At 32.4% G+C, this 19,966-nt stretch overlaps 1 protein-coding gene across 1 annotated transcript; it reads left to right on the forward strand.

Moving 5' to 3' along the window:
* The first annotated feature begins 13,690 nt into the window (after window positions 1–13,690).
* LOC115880462 lies at window positions 13,691–19,479 on the forward strand. The gene is made up of 5 exons (XM_030897669.1): window positions 13,691–13,813; window positions 15,030–15,168; window positions 15,893–16,096; window positions 17,665–17,782; window positions 19,232–19,479. The coding sequence occupies exons 1-5, from the start codon at window positions 13,759–13,761 to the stop codon at window positions 19,412–19,414; spliced, it is 699 nt and encodes a 232-aa protein (XP_030753529.1). The 5' UTR covers window positions 13,691–13,758; the 3' UTR covers window positions 19,415–19,479.
* The last annotated feature ends 487 nt before the right edge of the window (window positions 19,480–19,966 follow it).

Raw genomic sequence — 19,966 nt, forward strand, 5'->3', positions numbered from 1 at the left:
CTTTACATATCGTCACCTGAATGCAAGAAATGGGTAATTCGAAATTTTCATGTTTTAAGTTATACCTACTCGAAATTATGTAAAAGATCGCCTATATATATATATATATATATATATATATATATATATATATATATATATATATATATATGTATATATAGAATTTAGTGCATATTTTCGAGTAGGTAACTTATAACATGAATATTTCGAGTTACCCCTTTCTTGCATTCAGGTGACATGATTTATATTATAAATGCGTCCCCAAATATTAATTTAGGTAAGCCGGTACACAGAGTAGGAGGATTTTATTTTCTTTTTTCCCAATTTAAGATAAATTTAACTAGGTTACATAACATAATAAATTGTGATTTACCGATTCTAAGTATAAACTAGATCACATTCCTATTATACACTGTACCAGAATATAACTTTGCCCTTATTTTACCGCGTTTCAAAATATGTCCTGGTAACTATAATTAAACTCTCACATAGAAAACACTAAAGCTACTATTACAGGAAGTAATCAAAAGGTCTTTTTATATACGCTTATGCCTATTATGCTTCGCTAAAAGCGGACTTGAAATATTAAAATCTCTGAAGTCCTCTACTGTCGAACGATAATGCCCTTACATATTCCGCTTTACTCGCGTATAGGGACTACAAACACGGCATTCGCTTGTTAGAGCTGCTATAGAGTTATATCTGCTAATTTTACAAACATCCATTAGATAAAGCCTGATTGACGCCGGTTCCGAGTTCAGTCATTAGTTCTCCTTGATTTAGATAGAAATTACGAAAAATATCCGAGGCCTCGTTTTTGGCAATTATGTTTCAATGCCTTAAGTCGGATTAATGTTGTAGATAACTGATACCCTGTAATTAGTCATCGATAGTACAATCTGTCAAAATGATAAAAAAGAATTTAGTTGGTAGCTATTATATTTCAATACCGTTTGATAGAGTCAAAATTACAATTACTTTTATATATAATAACATGTTTATTTATTTTTTTGAAGCCACCACAACGTTTGACTTTGATTGCTTTGTGCTATTTCAAAAAATAGTACGATAAATATAAGCCCGTGTAATAAAAATTAGTTCCCACGTTTCCTGAAATTGGTCGAGACGCGCCGTGATTGGTTGTTTGTTTTTTATTGTTAATCTGGGTTGACAATAAAAAACCAACAACCAATCACGGCGCGTCTCGATCAATTTCAGGTGACGTACGAACTAATTTTTATAACATGATCATATGTTTGAGTTCACTTCCGAAAGTATTTCCAGAAATGTTTTACAAAATGTTTCACGAAAAAATATTTCCAGAACTGTTTAACAAATAATTTAATAATCGCGCTCTCAATGACGTAAATTTTATTTTTTATTGCTATGTGTATCTATTGATATGACAGTATTTTGAGTATAATAAAACAATATAACCCATTTCAAATTCATATGGTTTGATTTTAATTAAGAATTATTTCAAAAGTTTATATTACCAAACCAAAAAAGTATCTTGAAAAAAATTTGATTAAATATTTTATACATTTATCCATATTAGATTACATTAAAGAACTTTTATTTTCTTTAATTTACTTATAATTATAATTGATTCGTTTTTCATTCAAATATTATTGAAAAAATCCTCAGTAAACAATAAAAATCTCTGCTACGTATTATTACAGTGATCTCTGATTTATTTTTCTTGTTTTCTTAATTAGAGAAACGATAGCCATATGCAATTTGTTTTCGTAAAACCTTCAACCTCAAGCGTTTTCCTGTGTAAAATTACCTTCATAATTCGGTTATAACCGATGATATTGCAATGGAGGTGATCGATCAACTTAATGTAAACGTTAATAGTGCCAGGAATTGTTTCATTAACCCTGGGAATTAACGTACGGTAGTTTTAGCCAATTACGATTATATGGTTATTCAAATTAAACAATATGATTGAAAAAAAAGCGGCGTCAGCGATATCATCGATTGTCATATACAAGCCAACTGTACGCCGGTTTGTTTTGTCGATCGCAAGGTAGTTCTTAACTATTGATTTTTTTTCAATAATCTCAATAAATAAAAGAAAGTTGAGTTAATTACACCATTGATAACTCCTCAAGAATGACTTGGTTGTGTCAGTTCTGTTTAGGGGGGGGGGCACTATGTTGGAATGCACTGGGTTGTAGTAATATTTTCACTACACTAGTTCAAACGGTTTTGTTCTTTTAAGTCTTCTAACTTAGCCATCACCATTCAGGTTCTGGTGGGCCTCGATGTTGATGTGCTGGTGGAGTCCCTCTCCATGTCATAAGGCATATTTCCTGATGACGTTGTCGACATCATCCACTTCTAAGTCCTTATGTAGATTTTCATTGCGAATGTACCACGGTGCGTCAACAATACCTCGTAGTATCTTGTTTTTGAATCTTTGGATAATATGTCAGTTGCTTTGTTTGGTACAACTCCAGAGTTTGAATACCATAAGTCCATATTGGCTTCAGGACTTGCTGATAAAGCAAAAGCTTATTATATATTGACATGGTTGACTGTCACCCTAGTAACCAATACAGGGTGTCCCATTTTGGTTGAAATCATAGGGTATCTCCGTTATTAGTGAAGTTAGAAGGGTGCAGTTTGCACAAACCTGTCCCACTTTTTTGTCAAACGGAAGATGCCGTAAACAAAATTTTCATAGCGCTCTTCGTTTCTGAGCTACAGGGTCTTTTTCAAAATTTTGCCATTTGGGACAGTCCCCGTATCTCTGCTATTGTGTATGATATCGAGAAGGTGAAAACTGATTCTTATATTAACTTTTTACGTAGAATGCAGTGGTGTACTCTGTTTTTCTACGGAAAAAATATTTTTGAAAATATAAACTAAAGTTTTTTTTTTCAAATGGAACACCCTGTATTTATAAATCATATGATCCGTCTTGCTATGATCTTCTCAAAAATATACAGGGTGTTTCAAAACAAATGCGAAAAACTTCAGGGGTGATTCCTTGTTCAAAATAAAGGGTAGTTTGCTTTATAAACGTTGGGTCAAAAGTCAACCATTAGGGAGATATCGCGGTACAAAGATGGCGGAAAAATAATGTTTTCATTTTTTATCTTGAAAACGAAAAGAGATAGACTAATGAAATTTTACGGAAGCATTACTGTTATGAAAACACACTTTTTGGTAATTTTTTCACTTTTTTAAAATGAGTGGAAGGGGTTTAAATAAACTACCCTATCATTCCTGTTAATGAAATTTTAAAGAAAAATCTTATCAAACACATGCAAAAAAAATTAATTTTGATAGTTTAGTTTATTTAGAAACTTTTTTATCTCTTACGTTTTTTTGATAAAACTCACCGATTTTAAATTAAAAAATAAAATGTAAAGCATTACATGTCAGGACAAAAAACATTTTTAGATAAAGAATCTAGTGGGCAGCTGTAATTTTTTTAGGAAAAAATCTAGTCGGCCGCTGTCACTTTTTAGGATGTTTCTAATATTGTTTTATTTGACTTTACCCTACTGCAATACGTTATTATCTAGATTATTATTATTATCATTATTATCACTAGATTCTTAATCTAAAAATATTTTTAGTCCTGACATGTAATGCTTTACATTTTATTTTTTAATTTCAAATCGGCGAGTTTTATAAAAAAAATACATGAGATAAAAAAGTTTCTAAACAAACTAAACTATCCAAATTATTTTTTTTTTGCATGTGTTTGATAAGATTTTTCTTTAAATTTCGTTAACAAGAATGATTTAGAATTTAGAATGAGTGGGAGGGGGGTTAATCATTTCGACCTTACAGATCCATTGTGTCCCCCTTTCTTGAGTCATAACTCATCATACAGTCCCAGGGCTTTGACAAAAGCCAGTATCTGGGACGGTTTTATAGAGGGTAGTTCTCCATCTCCAATATCAGTCGTACCAAAATTCATGGCACGAATGGTTGTCGTCTCTGCGCACTCAGTGCTGGTGAGGTGTACTGGTGTTTCCCCATCTTCCCCACAGAATCTGCATTCGCCGTTTCTTCTTAGTTTCAATCTACTGAGGTGTTCATTGAGGAGACAGTGTCCTGTTAAAAACCCCGTGACAATCCGAAGATTGTTCTTACTCAGACCCAGGAAGATTTTGTGATTTTTCTTGATCATAAGCCCTCAGAAACTTCTTCGAGTGTCTTAGACCATTGCAAGATTTCCATTCCAGGTTGCGGATGGAATCTTCCAAGTTCTTGAGTTCCGCCTTGAGTTGGTTACCACTTGGAAAGCAGAACGGTTCTGGTCCAGTTAGTGGAGTGTTCGCTCCTTTCCTAGCTAAATTTAACAAGAATGATAGGGGTAGTTTGTTTCAACCCCTTCCACTTATTTTAAAAATGTGAAAAAATTACCAGAAAGTGTGTTTTCATAACAGTAATGCTTCCATAAAATTTCATTAGTCTATCTCTTTTCGTTTTCAAGATAAAAAATAAGAACATTATTTTTCCGCCATCTTTGTACCGCGATATCTCCCTAATGGTTGACTTTTGACCCAACGTTTATGAAGCAAACTACCCTTTATTTTGAACAAGGAATCACCCCCTGAAGTTTTTCGTATTTGTTTTGAAACACCCTGTATATCAAGCTATATTTATTTTCACTCTTTACTTCAATATTTAAAATATATCATTTTTTTATTAGTAGGCCGTGATGTGATAATTACACATTAAATTTTTATTTGGGACTGATATATTTTACTTTTGAACTGTTATCACTGAATTTCTAAATATATTTTTCTTTCTTTATAACGGAATTATTATAATGGGATGGGTTTGCAAATATCTAAAAGCTTGCATTATTAAGTATTCGACATTGTTGTAGTTGCCACGATATATTTCATATTTTAAAAATCCACAAAATCAGAAATCGAGAAGGGATAAATCCGGGAATCGGGGAGGCCATCATATTATGGGTCCATTGGTTCCAATTCATTGATTTGACAAATTATAATTTAACAAAATTCTAATATTTTCAAAGTTGTTAGGAAAAGCCCCATCTTGCTGAAAGTATATTTCACGTAAATTAGCTAAAGGAATATCTAAAAGTTCCGGTACGATAACTTCCAAGATTTACAAATACCGGTAGAGAGTTAAGTTTTCCTAATATATAAAAAAATTATTAGTGGCCTCTAAAATAAAACAAGAGTCAGATAGCAGTATACTTTTAATAATTTACAACATTTAGCATAGAGTGATATATATTTTTGAGAAGCTTATGGCAAGCCAAATCATATAATTTATAAATATACAGGGTGTTCCATTTAAAAAAAACATAACTTTAGTTCATATCTTCGAAAATATTATTTTCGTAGAATAACAGACTACGCCACTCTATTTTCCGTAAAAAGTTCTACAATAAACAGTCTTCACCTTCTCGATACCTTTCACAATAACAGAGATACGGGAGGTGTCCCAAATTGCAAAATTTTCAAAAAGACCTTGTAGCTCAGAAACAAAGCGAGCTATGAAAATTTTGTTTACAACATGTTTCGTTTGACAAAAAAGTGGAACAGGTTTGTGCCAACCGCATCCTTCTATCTTCACTAATAACGGAGATACCGTATGATTTCAACCAAAATGGGACACCCTGTACATTTTCCTGTACTTTAATTTGAGTTCTTCACATTTTTTCTTCATATTTCCACCTAGTTTAACATCAAGTGTCATGCCAAGATATTTAGCTATAACTCTACTGTACTGTATTCTGAATTCGTCACTGAAAAACACGATACGTCATATTATCTCTCTTCCGCACTCCGGACATTCAAAAATCTCATTAATTTGTTGTTTCTTTACTTTTTGGTTGTCATTGTTAACTGAGCTTACAATTCTTCACCATTGCGTTCTATTGTGCGCTGCTTCCTCCCACTGATTCTGCATTCTACAAGAAAATATCCTTGTACATTTTGAGTTGTCCACCCGGTTAGCTCTACCGTAGAGATTTCGGTAAGTTGCAGCCCATCTTAAGCGGGAGTTAGTAATCATGACTTCGCAGCTAGCTTTTTCAACGACCGATACGTTTGAGACATGATGGTACCATTTGATTCTCAACAGTTATCTAAGACGTCTGTGTTGCAGCTTGTTTAATGCGTTCATGTGCCGGGGGTACGGCACCCAAGTTTCGCTTCCATATAACATGGTGGGGATTATTATTGCTCCGTACACTGCATATATATTCTTTCATTTTTGTGCTCAAGTCATGATTGTAGAAAATCCCGTCTTTTAATTTCCAGAATGCTCTTGAAGCGATGCTAATTCTTTGCTGAATTTCAAAATAGATATTGGCCTTTTCTGAAATCAAACTGCCGGGTAATTGAATTCCGCTACATATTCCAATAGTTCTTCTCCGATTTTTATAGCATTGTTATGATTTTCCGTGGGAGTGCACATGATTTTTATTTTAACGATGTTCAGCTTAAGGCCCAAAGTCTCGTATGCCCAGATATATGTGTTAGCATTTATTTTAATTGCTGTAACGTTTATTAATAGTTATTTACACTACAAGTGTGTTAATGAACATGATTACAACAACGAGTTTGAACGATTAGAACGACGAGGTCGTAGACCGAATTGTTTTAATCACACGAGTGTTGTAATCATGTTTAAACGCGCGTGTCATGTACAACGTTTTATCTACAACCAAAAAATAAGAAAATGCTGTTTTAATTTTCGTTTATTTTTGTTAGTCGCCCACCTTTAACACCTTTAACTATGACATTTGTCACATGGTCGGGGGCAGATCTACTAATGGTTAAGCATCATGGAGGTTGGAGAATTAGTTCCGTCGCAGAGAGATATATAGATACATCAAAAGAAAACAAGAAAATAGTTGGGATGCACATTTTGGGATCAAGAATCGCTGAGGAAGCATGCCAGCCAGAGTGCGAGCCAAACCGATCAACAGCCCAACCTATTTCAGTTAGACCTTCACTATTATCATCACCATCATCATCAGCAGCTGGAATTGTTTTGAAGAAGTGTAAAAAATGTGTTATTAATATTTATAATAATTAGTAGTAGGAATTTGTATCAAAAATTAATATATTTAGATGTTCGTAGTTGTTTTTCATTATTATACAAACTAGTTGTGTTATGAATCTCATAACGTAAAAACGGTTATAGATAAATAAAATAACTGACTTGATTTTACATGAGATCTTCATAACATTTTTTTTTGTATTGAGAGAACTACATTGCAGACTTTTCTGCATTTAGTACTTCTGATGGATTAACTATTTTAATACATACTGTATGACAGAGTCATATAAATTTTAATGGGACTAAGATTAATAAGAAAATTAAAAAGACAATTAATCATACAAATTTATTTATATTAATAACAAATACATAATTTTTTTTTTAAATGTTCGATTAAAAAAAAAATAAAATGATTAGAAATGGAATATAATAATTTTTTTTCATAATATATGTTTTTAGGAAAAAAAAATAACTTGCTCTCAAAATATAGTCATTATTTATATCAATACGGGTTTTTTTCTACAATATATTTTTTCTATTCTACATTAATTATTATATTATTCAATGTAAGAACTAAATCTAATACACAGGGTGTCAAAGAAATAGTGTATCAACTTCAATGGGTGATTCTACAGATAAAAAAAAACAAACAGATTCTATGAACTTATACCCCTAAAATGCTAACCGAAGACTTTACAGCTCTCGAAGGGTAAATGAAAATAACATAGTGTGTTTATTTTTAAAAACATTGGTAAACCGCTTGAAATTTAGTACTCTTACACCCATTTTAATAGTGTAAAGTTCCGTAACAGCCCTGAAAAAGTACTTTCCATTAGGGTAGAGAGTACTACTGGTGGTATTACTTTTATCCATATGGATACAGTTATTAAAACAAATGACATAACGACATAAAAAGTTAGGACTTTTTTAGGTAAGAATGCTCTTCGTTTAGTTCGAAAGGGTGAACGATTTTCAATATATTTGCGTTTAAAGGTTACGGTACATCGATTTTAGTATTAGTTATATAATAGAAAATGTAAACAAATTTTATGTAAACTAAAATCGATGCATCGTAACCTTGAAACGCAAATATCTTGAAAACCGTTCACCGCTTCGAACTAAAGGAAGAGCACCTTTTTTTACATAAAAAATTCCTAGCTTTATATGTGTCAGTTATGTGAAATTACTGTATCTGAAAGGATAAAAGAAGTACCACAAGTGGTACTCTCTAACCTAATGGAAAATACGCTTTCAAGACTGTTACGGAATTTAACACTACTATCGCCATTCGTTTAGGCATTAAAATGTATGTAAAGGTGCTAAATTTCAAGAAAAACGGTTCACCAATGTTCCTAAAACTAAACAAAATATGTTACTTTTATTTACATTGGCAAGGACTTTTTTCTTCGTGTAGCATTTTAGAGCATTTATGTTTATAGGAACTTTTTGTTTTATTTTTATCATATTTATTAAATACACTATTTTTTGACACCCTGTATAGATACTAAATCTAGTATTGCAATTGAGATCTAAGTAAATTAATAGTTGTTTTTGAATTTTATATAGAGTTCTATAAGAAACACCACAGTTGAAATTAAATATCCAACTAAAAGAAATATAAAAGGCAATTGCAAACCAGTTAATGTGATTGGTAAAAACGTATCTTCAGAAAATGTCTCCGTATACCGTTTTTCCAAAAGCAAAGCAGAAAAATAATCACTCTTCCATTTTTTGGTTAGACCAGATTGTACATAGTGCATTATTAAATTATTCATCACTGGCAAATACGGAAACCCCTTCTCAACAATATATCCTATGTGGTAAGCTTGAACATACTCATCCACAATAGTTAACATAGGCACACCTAAGTTATCTGTGTAATACAGATCTATCATAGCTTTAGCATCAACAAACCTTTCAACAGCCGCAACTGTTCGATAGTTTGCAGCTATAAACATTGAAGTTTGATTGGAACCCAACTGAATCGTTTTCCTCCTCAAGTTTTTAAAAGTTTCCGATTCAATTTTGGAGTTGAACAATTCAGATTGGTGAGTATTAATTCTGTATCCAGATCTATCCAATTGCTTTAATGTCTTCACTTCAGGATAATACTGAGATGTTGTAGAAAACTTATATAGACTTGCTCCAAAAATCGAATTTATAATAATTACAAACATAAAACAACTTATTACAAATATTCTCCTAACAGATAAAAATGCAACCTTACTCAATGGCTGGTTTAGAAATATTTGGGCTAGATAGAAATAAGTTTTTTGTTTATTAAATAAATTATTAAGAACAAAAACAGTTATGGTAAATAAGAGTATCAACCCCCATATTTCCTTAGAGAAACATAAAGTTATTTTCTGCCATTGGGCCAGTTTTTGTGATTTCGGTACCATAATACAAATGGTATCCCAGAAATACGGTGTTGTATACTCAAAATTACTCGAATTGTAGTATACGATAAACCTCCCGTTCCCTGACATGCTTGCTTTACCTTTGATTATCTTTCCTATTGTTCCATTAGCCACTCCTTCAGAAGAAACCTTACCAAAATCACTTTTATCATAACTAAAACTGATTTTAGTGGTAAAATTCATATCCCTCACTATGTTGTAAATAATTATAGGATCCAGACTGTGCAAGCCAATAGTTCTTTTCACATCCTTATATAGTTTGCTTTCTGCAATAGGTTTTGGAACCTTGGGAATAGAAGATAGCTTTCTTTCAAACATATGTACAGATAACTCTGCACCATTCACATTTTTTGCGGTATTATACATCAGCAATGGGTTTCTTAAAATCGCTTCTACTCTATAAGCTTTGGTAACACCCAGTAAACCATTCTTAGATCTCAAGAAAGGCTTGTATGCAAAGAAACTATTTGCATAACTTGAACAAGGTGCGTGAGCCAAAACATTCAGCAATTTATATGATTTCCATAACGATGAAAGTAAAACTGGCAAGTTATCTAAGAACCTGGATGTTGTCTTGGCAAACAATAATAGATTTAGTGATCTTGGTTTAGCAACAAGAATCTTCGCTATGTTAGTTTCTAAACATGTCAAAAAAATTTCTTCATTTTCTGTAATGATTATATTACCTTCATATGAACACAAAGTTTTTTTTAAGTTGTATATCTTAAGTTCGTTTGTAGTATTATCGAAGCTGTAGCTAATATCATTTTTAGAGCCTTCATATTTCGGTTTATAACTGCACCTTGAGTTGAAGTTTATAATATTTATGTTTCTTGGAACAAAGGTATTTGTGATTTTTGATATATCGTCTAGTATATTTGATTTATTTCTATCTGACAGTTTGTTTGGTTTAAGTATTGTAATATCAACATGCCTTACTGATGCCAGATATTCTCTATAAATATCTGTGATATTTTGATCCAAATTATCCATAACTTTAAATTCATGCTTGTGGCTTTTTATGATCTCAAACATATTAAAAAATAAAAAAAATAAAATAAAATATTCGGACTTTAATTTTAGCATTGCTTGTGTATTGTTTCAACAGAAAACTGGTTCTGAAAGTTAGTTGGTTACCCAGTTTGAAAGCAGGCTCTAGTTTTGGCCTTTTAGCTCAAATTAAGTACGTTAAAAACAAGATTTAATCTCTTCTACATACATTAGCGTTTCCTGCAATATCAATTAAGAACTTTCGTTTGTTCGTGTTTTATTTAGTAGCTTTTTATTCTCTTTTGTTCTGTTTTCCCTCTAAAAGCTTTATGTTCTACATTTTCTGGTAAAGAGTATTTAAGTGAAATTTAATTAAATACTTTACTACTTAAAAGATAAATAACGTTGTTAGTTCTGTAATTATATCAAGATACAAGGCGATTGAGAATGATTGAAATACCTAGTTATTTTGATTTTGCTGAATTGTTTATAAAAAATTAGAAATGTCGTATGTATGTCATCATCCTCATCGCCATCATTTTCAGCTTATTCAACCAATTATGGTGTAGCCTCTGTCACATATTTAGATACTCTCTTTGTAGTTGGGCCCATTTCATTGTTGTCTATTGTTGGCCTGGCGGGTCCATATTATCCCTGCCAATTTCCTGATATCATGATCCCATTTCAGGTTCGGTCTTCTTCTAGGTTACAGTTGAGGGTTGGAACCTTTGGTGTTACACAGCAATATAAAAACACTAAATCACCACAATACACCAAAACACTTTTACTTTTACACTAGACGCGCGTTTCGCTAACCATGTTAGCATCATAAGGAGATGATTATAAACTAAAGTACAATCTACAAGTTAAGCGTTTATATACTCGCCCGGTGGGCACCGAGTGGGCGTGGCAAAATTTAGCCAACCGAGTCAGAGCCCACTGAGCGTAACAGTTATATTTCCGCCACTAGAGTAGTAGGAACAAAGAACTTGAAGTATACTTCAAATATTAATCAAATTGACAACGTAAATAAAAAATGGATCTTCTACAGAACATAATATTATATTTCTTGTATTTTTTTTTTCTTTCATTTTCATATTTCTATTACGTATATTCTTAAATTACTCTCATTTTCTTCCAATGTATTTCTTTCTAGATTAAAATGCGTTTTTGTTATTTTTTATTGTTATGTCTGAATGAAAAAAAAATATATGAAAGTAGTTATTACATTTTTAATTTAGTCTCTGTTATAATATTCTATTATAAAAAAATAGATTTCAATTATGTATAAAGAAAACAAATGTTTTCGTTTAATTTTCATAATAAAAAAATAAAAAGCAGACTAAAATTTTCCAGACCAAACCAACCAAAATACCATGCGATCGAAAAAAAACTATGTCAAAGAAGGCAGTGGATAAAAATTGCTGAAAATTTTACTGCCAGATGGATTTTGAAATAATGTAGTTTAAAATCCGAGAAAAAATAATTTCTTGGAAATAGATTTGTGTGCCTGGAAACGGTCTTATCCTTTTTATTCTTCTTCTTAAAGTGCCTATCCTCTTTGGCTGTTGGCACACACATTGATCCATATTACTTTGTTCACTGCCGTTCTGAACAAAGCTGTTGACGTCAATCCGGTCCATGTTCGTAGATTTCGCAGCCACTGTATTCGTCTGCGTCCCGCTGATCTTCTACCTTCTATTTTCCCCTGCAGTATGAGTTGGAGTAGGCGGTATTTCTCGTTCCGCATGATGTGTCCGAAGTATTCCAGTTTTCTACGTTTGACATTCACAAGAAACTCCAACTCCTTGTTGATGCGGTGTAGTACAGTCTCATTTGACACGCAATGCAGCCACGAAATCCTAAGCATGCGCCGATAGCACCGCATCTCAAATGCCCTCACACGCTTGCATGATGCGTCGGTAAGGGTCCACGCCTTTGCTCCATACAGAAGGGTTGAGAGCACGTAGCATCTCAGGATTCTGATTCTAGTGCGGACGTTGACGTCATCCTTATTTTATCCTGCTACAATTAGTCTTAATTTTTGACAAGTTTTTAAGATAATTTTTAGTAAATGATGTCTAGAGATTGGCCTCGCCAAAATTATCATCGATTATCATTCCCAAGCTATTTTTGATGCCATTTTTTTTTTCGTTCATACGGGATTATTGAACCGATGAATCTTTATTACACATTCTGGTTACTTTAAAAGAATAATTGACATTATTGTGCGAAAAAAAATCCTCATTTAGTTATAGAGGGACCGGACCACAAATTAGATACTTTTTGAATTTCTAGGATAGCGTTCGAAATAACACAATGAATAGCGAAAACATGTACAAAAACTGAAACAATGAAGTCAGGTATTGCGCACCATGTTTGGTCAAAACAGCACAATATAAAGTGGTCGGAAGCTCGTGTTGCCCACAGGGAAGTTCATTGGAAAAAGCGTAAATTTAAAGAAGCAGTTTTTATAGCAAGCAATAATAACATTTTTAGCAATTCTAGTACCGAAATACCTACGATATGGCTACCACTGATAAAACGCTCCAATGCAGGCATTCTATGTGGACAACCTCACAGTTACGACCGAGAAAAATTGAATTTTCTTAATTTAAGTAAGAACAATCTTCGGATTGTCACACGGTTTTTAAGAGGACATTTTCTAGATTTAAGTTAAGAAACAACGGCAAGTGTAGGTTCTGTGGGGAGAATGGGGAAACACTAGAAAACCTCATCACTGAGTGCGCCGAGACGACAATCATTCGTGTCATAAACTTTCATACGACTGATATCGGAAATGGAGAACTCCCCTCTGTAAAACCGTTTCAGCTACTGGCTTTTATCAAAGCCCTGAGCCTGTATGAGTTATAACTGAAGAACTGGGGACACAACAGTTCTAATGATATTGTCATTTATAATAAATGCATTATATTCATTTTTTAACATGAATTGAAAACTAATTAACCAAAGTTTTATTCATAGGCGTTTGTCAAACTTCTAATAACGCAACTTTTGTCTCATTTAACCAAATTCGTATCTCTCATAGTTCCTGAGGTGCTATTATCGAGCATCGAAATTGTCACCACTCTGTATAATAGATTATTACGTCAAAAGTATTACAATTAAATTAAGTAGCAAAAACATACAAAATACCAAATCATTAAATATCTTATCACTCATCCCAATACGTCAGAGTTTACAGTATTGAAGTGCTACTTCATCATTGTTTTAATCTGTCTAAAACCCATTATATAAAAGAATAATTAAAATAATTGCTGGATCATTCTCAGTTGTAAGTATCGACTAGAATACTAATAAAAAAAGCTAAATCATGAAAATTATAGTTCTTTTAGTGGCCTTGTTAGGTCTTACGTATACTGGAGCTGGTAAGCATAACAATTAACTATAAAGACTTATCTTCTAAAAGCCAATCATTATAAATCAAAATTAATCAATTATATCACGAAGGTTAAAATGCATTGTGATCAGAGCTGCAAGCTCACAGTAAACTTAAATCTTTTTTTGACTTAAATAATTAAGACTAATTTTGACTTAATTCATTTGATTTTAAGTCATTTTCCGAAAGCTGACTTAAGACTTTTTAGAAAAGACTTAAGTCATTAAAAAGATTTAAATCTTTTTATAAAAGGCTTAAGTGAGATTTTTATATATTTTTATGTTTTATGATAAATTTTTAACAGCAGCATTTATTTTTAAATTGTTAGGCGGCACCAAGCAACAGAATAAAAACAATGCTTAATACCACTAGTAAATAAAATGTTAGTTTTTCGAAACCAGTTTTGATTATTTGTCGTGTTACGCGTGCGTAGTGAGTCTGTTGTCTTTCAAGTGAATCCCCGACTCCGTTATGTAGCCCGAAAGACGAACGAAAGAAATTTATCTCGAATATATTGAAGAGTATCTTAAAATCCTCCAGCCCTTAGCTTATGCCATCGATATAAAGTGATCAAAACACATCACCCCTTTTTAATAGACATGTATTCGATGATATGTAAACTGTGTATTGGTAGTAAGTACTACAAAATCGCTTAAATTTTATACCTAATAAAAAACATATTTTTCCGTTTGTAGTTTTCTGAAAATTAACCATTTTATGTGGTTTTGTCTCATCTGTACCAACAATAAATTAATAATATGATACTAGTAAGACAATCGCCTAATTGGTAATACAAGAAAATTAATATTAACATTTAAAAAAAGTATTTAAATTAAATTCTGTTTGTCTTAACTTGAGGGTAATTTAAAAGTAAGTCATTTTTTACTGACTTAACTTGCAGATCATCATGATTTAAGTCAAAAATATAGACTTAAGTCATAAAAACGAGTTAAATAAATAACGTGATATTGATTCAACTCTTTACAAAAATGACTTGACTTGAATTAAAATGATTTAAGTCAAAGACTTAAGACTTAAATCATTTAAACTTTATGTTGACTTTGACTTAAGACTTAAATTATTTTGATTTTAGAAATGACTTAAGACTTAAGACTTGATGAATTCACTTGGCTGATGAAAACGCGTTTTTAAGAAAAAAATTTCTCGAATTCTCAAATATAATGTCAACTTTAAATCGGTTACAGATTCAACAGATGGAGTGAATTATTTCATTTGGTGTACTTACAAGGCCATCGATGATGGAATTCCTTCTATTCCCATACCAAAACATAACCCTCTAGTTATTCGTAATATCAGTTTTGAACTAGACCAACCCTTGCTAAAGTAAGTATCTATCTTTTATATCTATATCAAAACTTCATACTTCGTACTTTGAAGAAAAATATTAAAGAAGATATCAACAAATTATTGGTGGAGCGCGATGGGGGTTTAATATGGCTGACTAAACTCTGGTTTATCAGTGCCGTTCTAATTTATTTAAAAATTAAAAATATAATATAGGGTAGGCCCAAAATTTTGTTGGTTTTACTTCAAGTTGTCAATGTCAGTTATTAAGATTGTAAAATAATATATTTCTAATAAAAATAGATGATATATTAATGATTTAATAACAGAGATTTTAGATACGCTATTGAAACACCAAATTCAAATTATATATTGTATAAATAATAAATATAATTAACAAGCTCAACAACGCACAACAAATCCGCAAAATTTCAAATCAAATTCAAATGTGTCGATTGAAACGTCAAACAGAACTGTAAAAAAATGGGAGTTTATAATGTCGATTCCGTCTCTAATGCATCTTAATCCTCTATGCTTTCTTAATCTTTTCATTCAAAGCTTCACAACTCAAAACTACAGTTCAGGTTGGAACCTGTGGCATAACAACATCAGAATAAAACACTAATTCACAACTATAAATCAAAATACTATATTTACAATGTTAACATTAATTTATAATGTTAACATTAACATGTTTACATAAACAATGTTAAAAAATATTGTGTTTTGGTATAAATCAGTATCAAATATCACTTTTTTGTAGAGTTCAATTTAACGCTACAAATAACGTTCTTTATGATCTGTTAAACGCTACTTTCAAAGAACTGAACGTCACAGATTATCATGATCCAGAAAAAGTGAAAATCGACTATGATCTGTACTGGCCTTTGCTGAATTTGACTGGAGATTATTCATTCTACTACAAAGTTCCCTTTGTAGATGCTTATCAAGTAAATGGATCATACAAGTAAGTATGAATAGCCGTAACACATGTTAACTGAGTCAAAATGATATGTGAATGAATAACACTAACAGGGATGCAAATATTTACAGAAAAAAATTTGCATTCATTTAAGATTTACCCTGTATAACATAATTTACAATTATTCTATTTCAACAAGCATTTTTAAACGGTTTTATTATCTTTTTTTTATCAACATTAATGTGTACTTATTTCTAAACCACACTAAATGACAAGTTCACTTATAGTTTTTAATAATTAATTTGTCCTTAAAGTTATCAATCTTCTGGGAATAATTACTTTATAAGGCTTTCCAAGCTTTCATTTTTAAAACTGCTGTTATCCTTATATTGATATAAATACGAGTATAAATATAAATGTAAGATTATAAGTATTATTTCGATCTGTGTAATAATGATCCGTCTGGTACCTAATACCATACGGTAAAGAAAAACGGCGTCAAAGAAAGCTAGGGAATGACAATCGACGATAATTTTGGCGAGGTCATGCTTTAAATGTCATTCGCTTGGCCTGTACACTTTTTTTATTTTATTAATGGCGCTTACTGCCAGTTGATGTAAACACCTCTGCGTTAATCCAACGGAAACCAACTTGTCAGCGGTGATTTACTAATAAACAAATTTGCCTAACGGATAGAAAAATGCTTAACGTTTCGGTATATCTCTTCCCGTCGCCGGAAGCAAAAAAAACATAAAGAACAAAGAAAAAAAAACAATTTAAAATTATGTAAATACTAGTATTCAAGAACACTTTAGGTTTTTTCAACATATACGTCTGATGTAAAAACCGTTGGCGTTCTATTAAAATGACATCATATCCAAGATGAACTTCTAAATTCACAATTACTACCTGATAACAATTACTTAATGAGATAAAACCAAAAAACCTCAAACTTTGAGATTAGATTAAAAAAATAAATTAAAAAAAAAATAAACTAAAAGATTAAACTTTTAAGGCGGGCGGCCACTGCGAGCGAAATTAACTAAGCCAAGCGAAGATAAGATTTGAAAAAATCAGCTCCCATACTTTTAAATGCATCAGCGGCCACTTGAGCGAAACTAAACGAAAATATACGAACGAAGATTCAAATCGTAGTTTAGTTTCGCTCGCTTTAGTTCGTGACAGGTTCAAGCGAATTTTTCGCAGCGATTAGTTCCATGACAGCAGAGATACAATACGAAAACGCAGCTAAGTTCCCAGTGGCCGATAAAACTTATTTTCGTTTAATTACCGTTTGTTTTTATATTCTTAGCTTAGTTTAGTTACGCTCGCAGTGGCCGCCTGCCTTAAGATTTGTGTGTCTGGAAAGGTTCTATCGTTTTTTAATCTTCTTACAATTAGTGTTAATTTTTGACATTTTTTATATTAATTTTTAAATAATGACTTTTTGCTCCCAGACGTCTAGATATTGACCTGACTGAATTTATTATCGATTGTCATTCCCCTACCGTCTTTGACACCTATTTTTTTATTATACAAAATGTTATTAATTAATTTAATTATAATGATATAAAGCTGAGTTCTACAACTTAGTAACAGGATGATTATTTCAGTATCCTTTTGGAACATACTGATTGGACTGGATACCTTGGTTTCGTGGAGCCTGGACAAGCCAATGTCACTAGTGAAGTAGATGAATTCACTCTAGCATCTGCTGTTAAATCTGTTGAGGTAGCTTTATAATACTGACTATCTGACAGTCTAACTTATTCAGTGTTACATATAAACAAGGGTGTTACTAATAAAGGAATATAATGGACATGATAACACAGCTTCAGTGAAACTGATCAGTATCTTCCTGCTTTCAGTGAAAGTGAGACCTAGTTATAATTCTCTTCATTTTGACTGAACAATATTAAAAGAAAAAGGCTTCGTGCTGGAGGGTTTTAAGGAGAGAGTTACGGATCCCACAGTTATCTTGGCAAAATAAAATTGACTGGCTAAATTGGTGCCTTCAACATCAAAACTAGAAAATTGAGAATTTGCAAAATGTTCTTTTTTCTGATGAGACCAGCAGTGGTCTAAGATCAGATGACCATTGAATTCGGGTTCTTAGAGCTCCAGAAAGACAAGCGAGACTCCAGGGCTGGAACTCTGTAACGAAATAGCGATCGGTAGCGATGAAGAATACTGTCGCTTGCCGTTTAGTTTGTACGACCAAGGTCAGTATTCTTTATCGTTACCGATCACTAATTCGTTACAGAGTTCCAGGCCAGGCTGCCAAATGTGTACCAAGATATAAATGGGGAACTGTAATATTCTGGGGAGGTATTAAGCTGGGAGCAAAAACTACATTGTTACCACTTCGACAAACTTTAACGGGTCGAAGGTATGTTGATTTGGAGCTAGAACCAATCGTTAGGCTTTGGAGAGCTGCAACTGGGAATAAATTTAACTTCATGCGCGATAATGTACCTCCCCATACCAGCGTGTGGCTAGAGAATGTCTTAGTTTAAAACGGAGGGTGTCATAGTTTTGGACTGGCCTGCATGTTCAACAGTTCTAAACACTATCGAACACTTGTAGGATCAGTTCAAAAGAAGGGTTAGAGCTCGTCGAAACAATCCAGGAAATATCGCACAGCTTATTGATGCAGTCATTAGCAGAATGGGAAAACATACCCCAAGAAAACGTTCATAATTTAATAAGAAGCATGCCAGCGCGTATAGAAGCTTGCATAAGATCTAGAGATGGCAACACGGATTCTTAAAATTATCTTTTTTTTGTATCCTTGCTTTTTCACCATTAAAAATTCAAATCTCATTTTTTGAAATTGAGAAAGTCTTTGGTAAGGACTGAGTTTTATGCATAAACGCAAAATGTTCATAGATCTCAAAAATTATGGGTTTGGTTGTGTTTAATTTAACTAGAGCCTCCTTTTATTTCTGCGTAATATTCACTAGCTGGTCCACCATCTACGACATTTTCATTATTTTTGATACATTAAAATCTTTCGTAATTCATAATTGTAGACATACTTCTCAAAGAAGTGGTTGTAAATCAACTAGCAAAATTAGACTTATTTGAACACAACAAGCACCATTTTCCATCTTTATGTAACACTGAATCTGTGAGGCTGAGATTTGAGAAACCGCCTTTAATGAAACTTTTGAATTTTAGGTTTCGATTGACGGTTTTAACGGTAGTTATATTGAAAGTACAATTCAAGAAGCCATCTACTTTGCTTTCAACAATTTCCCTAGTTCTGCAGCTGAAACATTGAGAGTTGATAGATTCAACGAATACTGGCTGGGCAGTTCAGAAAGAATGCAAGCTATTTTCGACAATTGCAAAGAAGATTAATAATATTTATTATTTTGTGATGTCTAAATGAATAGAGGAACTGAATAAAGAAGAATATAAAGTTATATTTTAGTATTTATTATAAATAACCCCTTACAGAATAAATAAGTGTATCTCTTCTAAAAAAAATTATAATTTTTATGTACATTTGTCTGACTTTTTGCTTTTTTTACTACACACAGCTTTTTTTTACCTTGCAGGATTAATAAATTACCCACATCGCTCAGCTGGAGAATATTTTGGACGAAATAGATAAAAAGCTGATAAAAAACCAATTTAAGGAATGGCTGACTTGAAGTATAATCAAAAAATAAGATGCCAATTATTGTTATAGCTTAGGCGTGCCGGAATTTGTGACGTATTTGATATAAAGTTTTGTTCACACATGCTACGTCAAAACACCGACCGGTTCCCGATAAAATACTAAGTTAAGCGACGTTAGAAAGTGGATGGACGGGTGACCGTCAGGAACGTCTGTCGCGTTGTTGGGGGGGGGGGGTCCATGGACTTGGCAAAAAGTGTAAAATCTATTGACACACACTGATCACTAAA

This window comes from Sitophilus oryzae, unplaced genomic scaffold (genome assembly GCF_002938485.1).
Source record: "Sitophilus oryzae breed Bouriz unplaced genomic scaffold, Soryzae_2.0 scaffold_1624_pilon_pilon, whole genome shotgun sequence".
Classification (NCBI taxonomy): domain Eukaryota; kingdom Metazoa; phylum Arthropoda; class Insecta; order Coleoptera; family Curculionidae; genus Sitophilus; species Sitophilus oryzae.

Bases quoted from the DNA above. Each gene is read 5' to 3' on its own strand.
- LOC115880462 (XM_030897669.1), top strand. From the start codon at position 13,759: ATGAAAATTATAGTTCTTTTAGTGGCCTTGTTAGGTCTTACGTATACT. The intron at 13,814-15,029 runs GTAAGCATAACA...AATCGGTTACAG, and splicing joins TCTTACGTATACTGGAGCTG to ATTCAACAGATGGAGTGAAT. The intron at 15,169-15,892 runs GTAAGTATCTAT...ACTTTTTTGTAG, and splicing joins CTAGACCAACCCTTGCTAAA to AGTTCAATTTAACGCTACAA.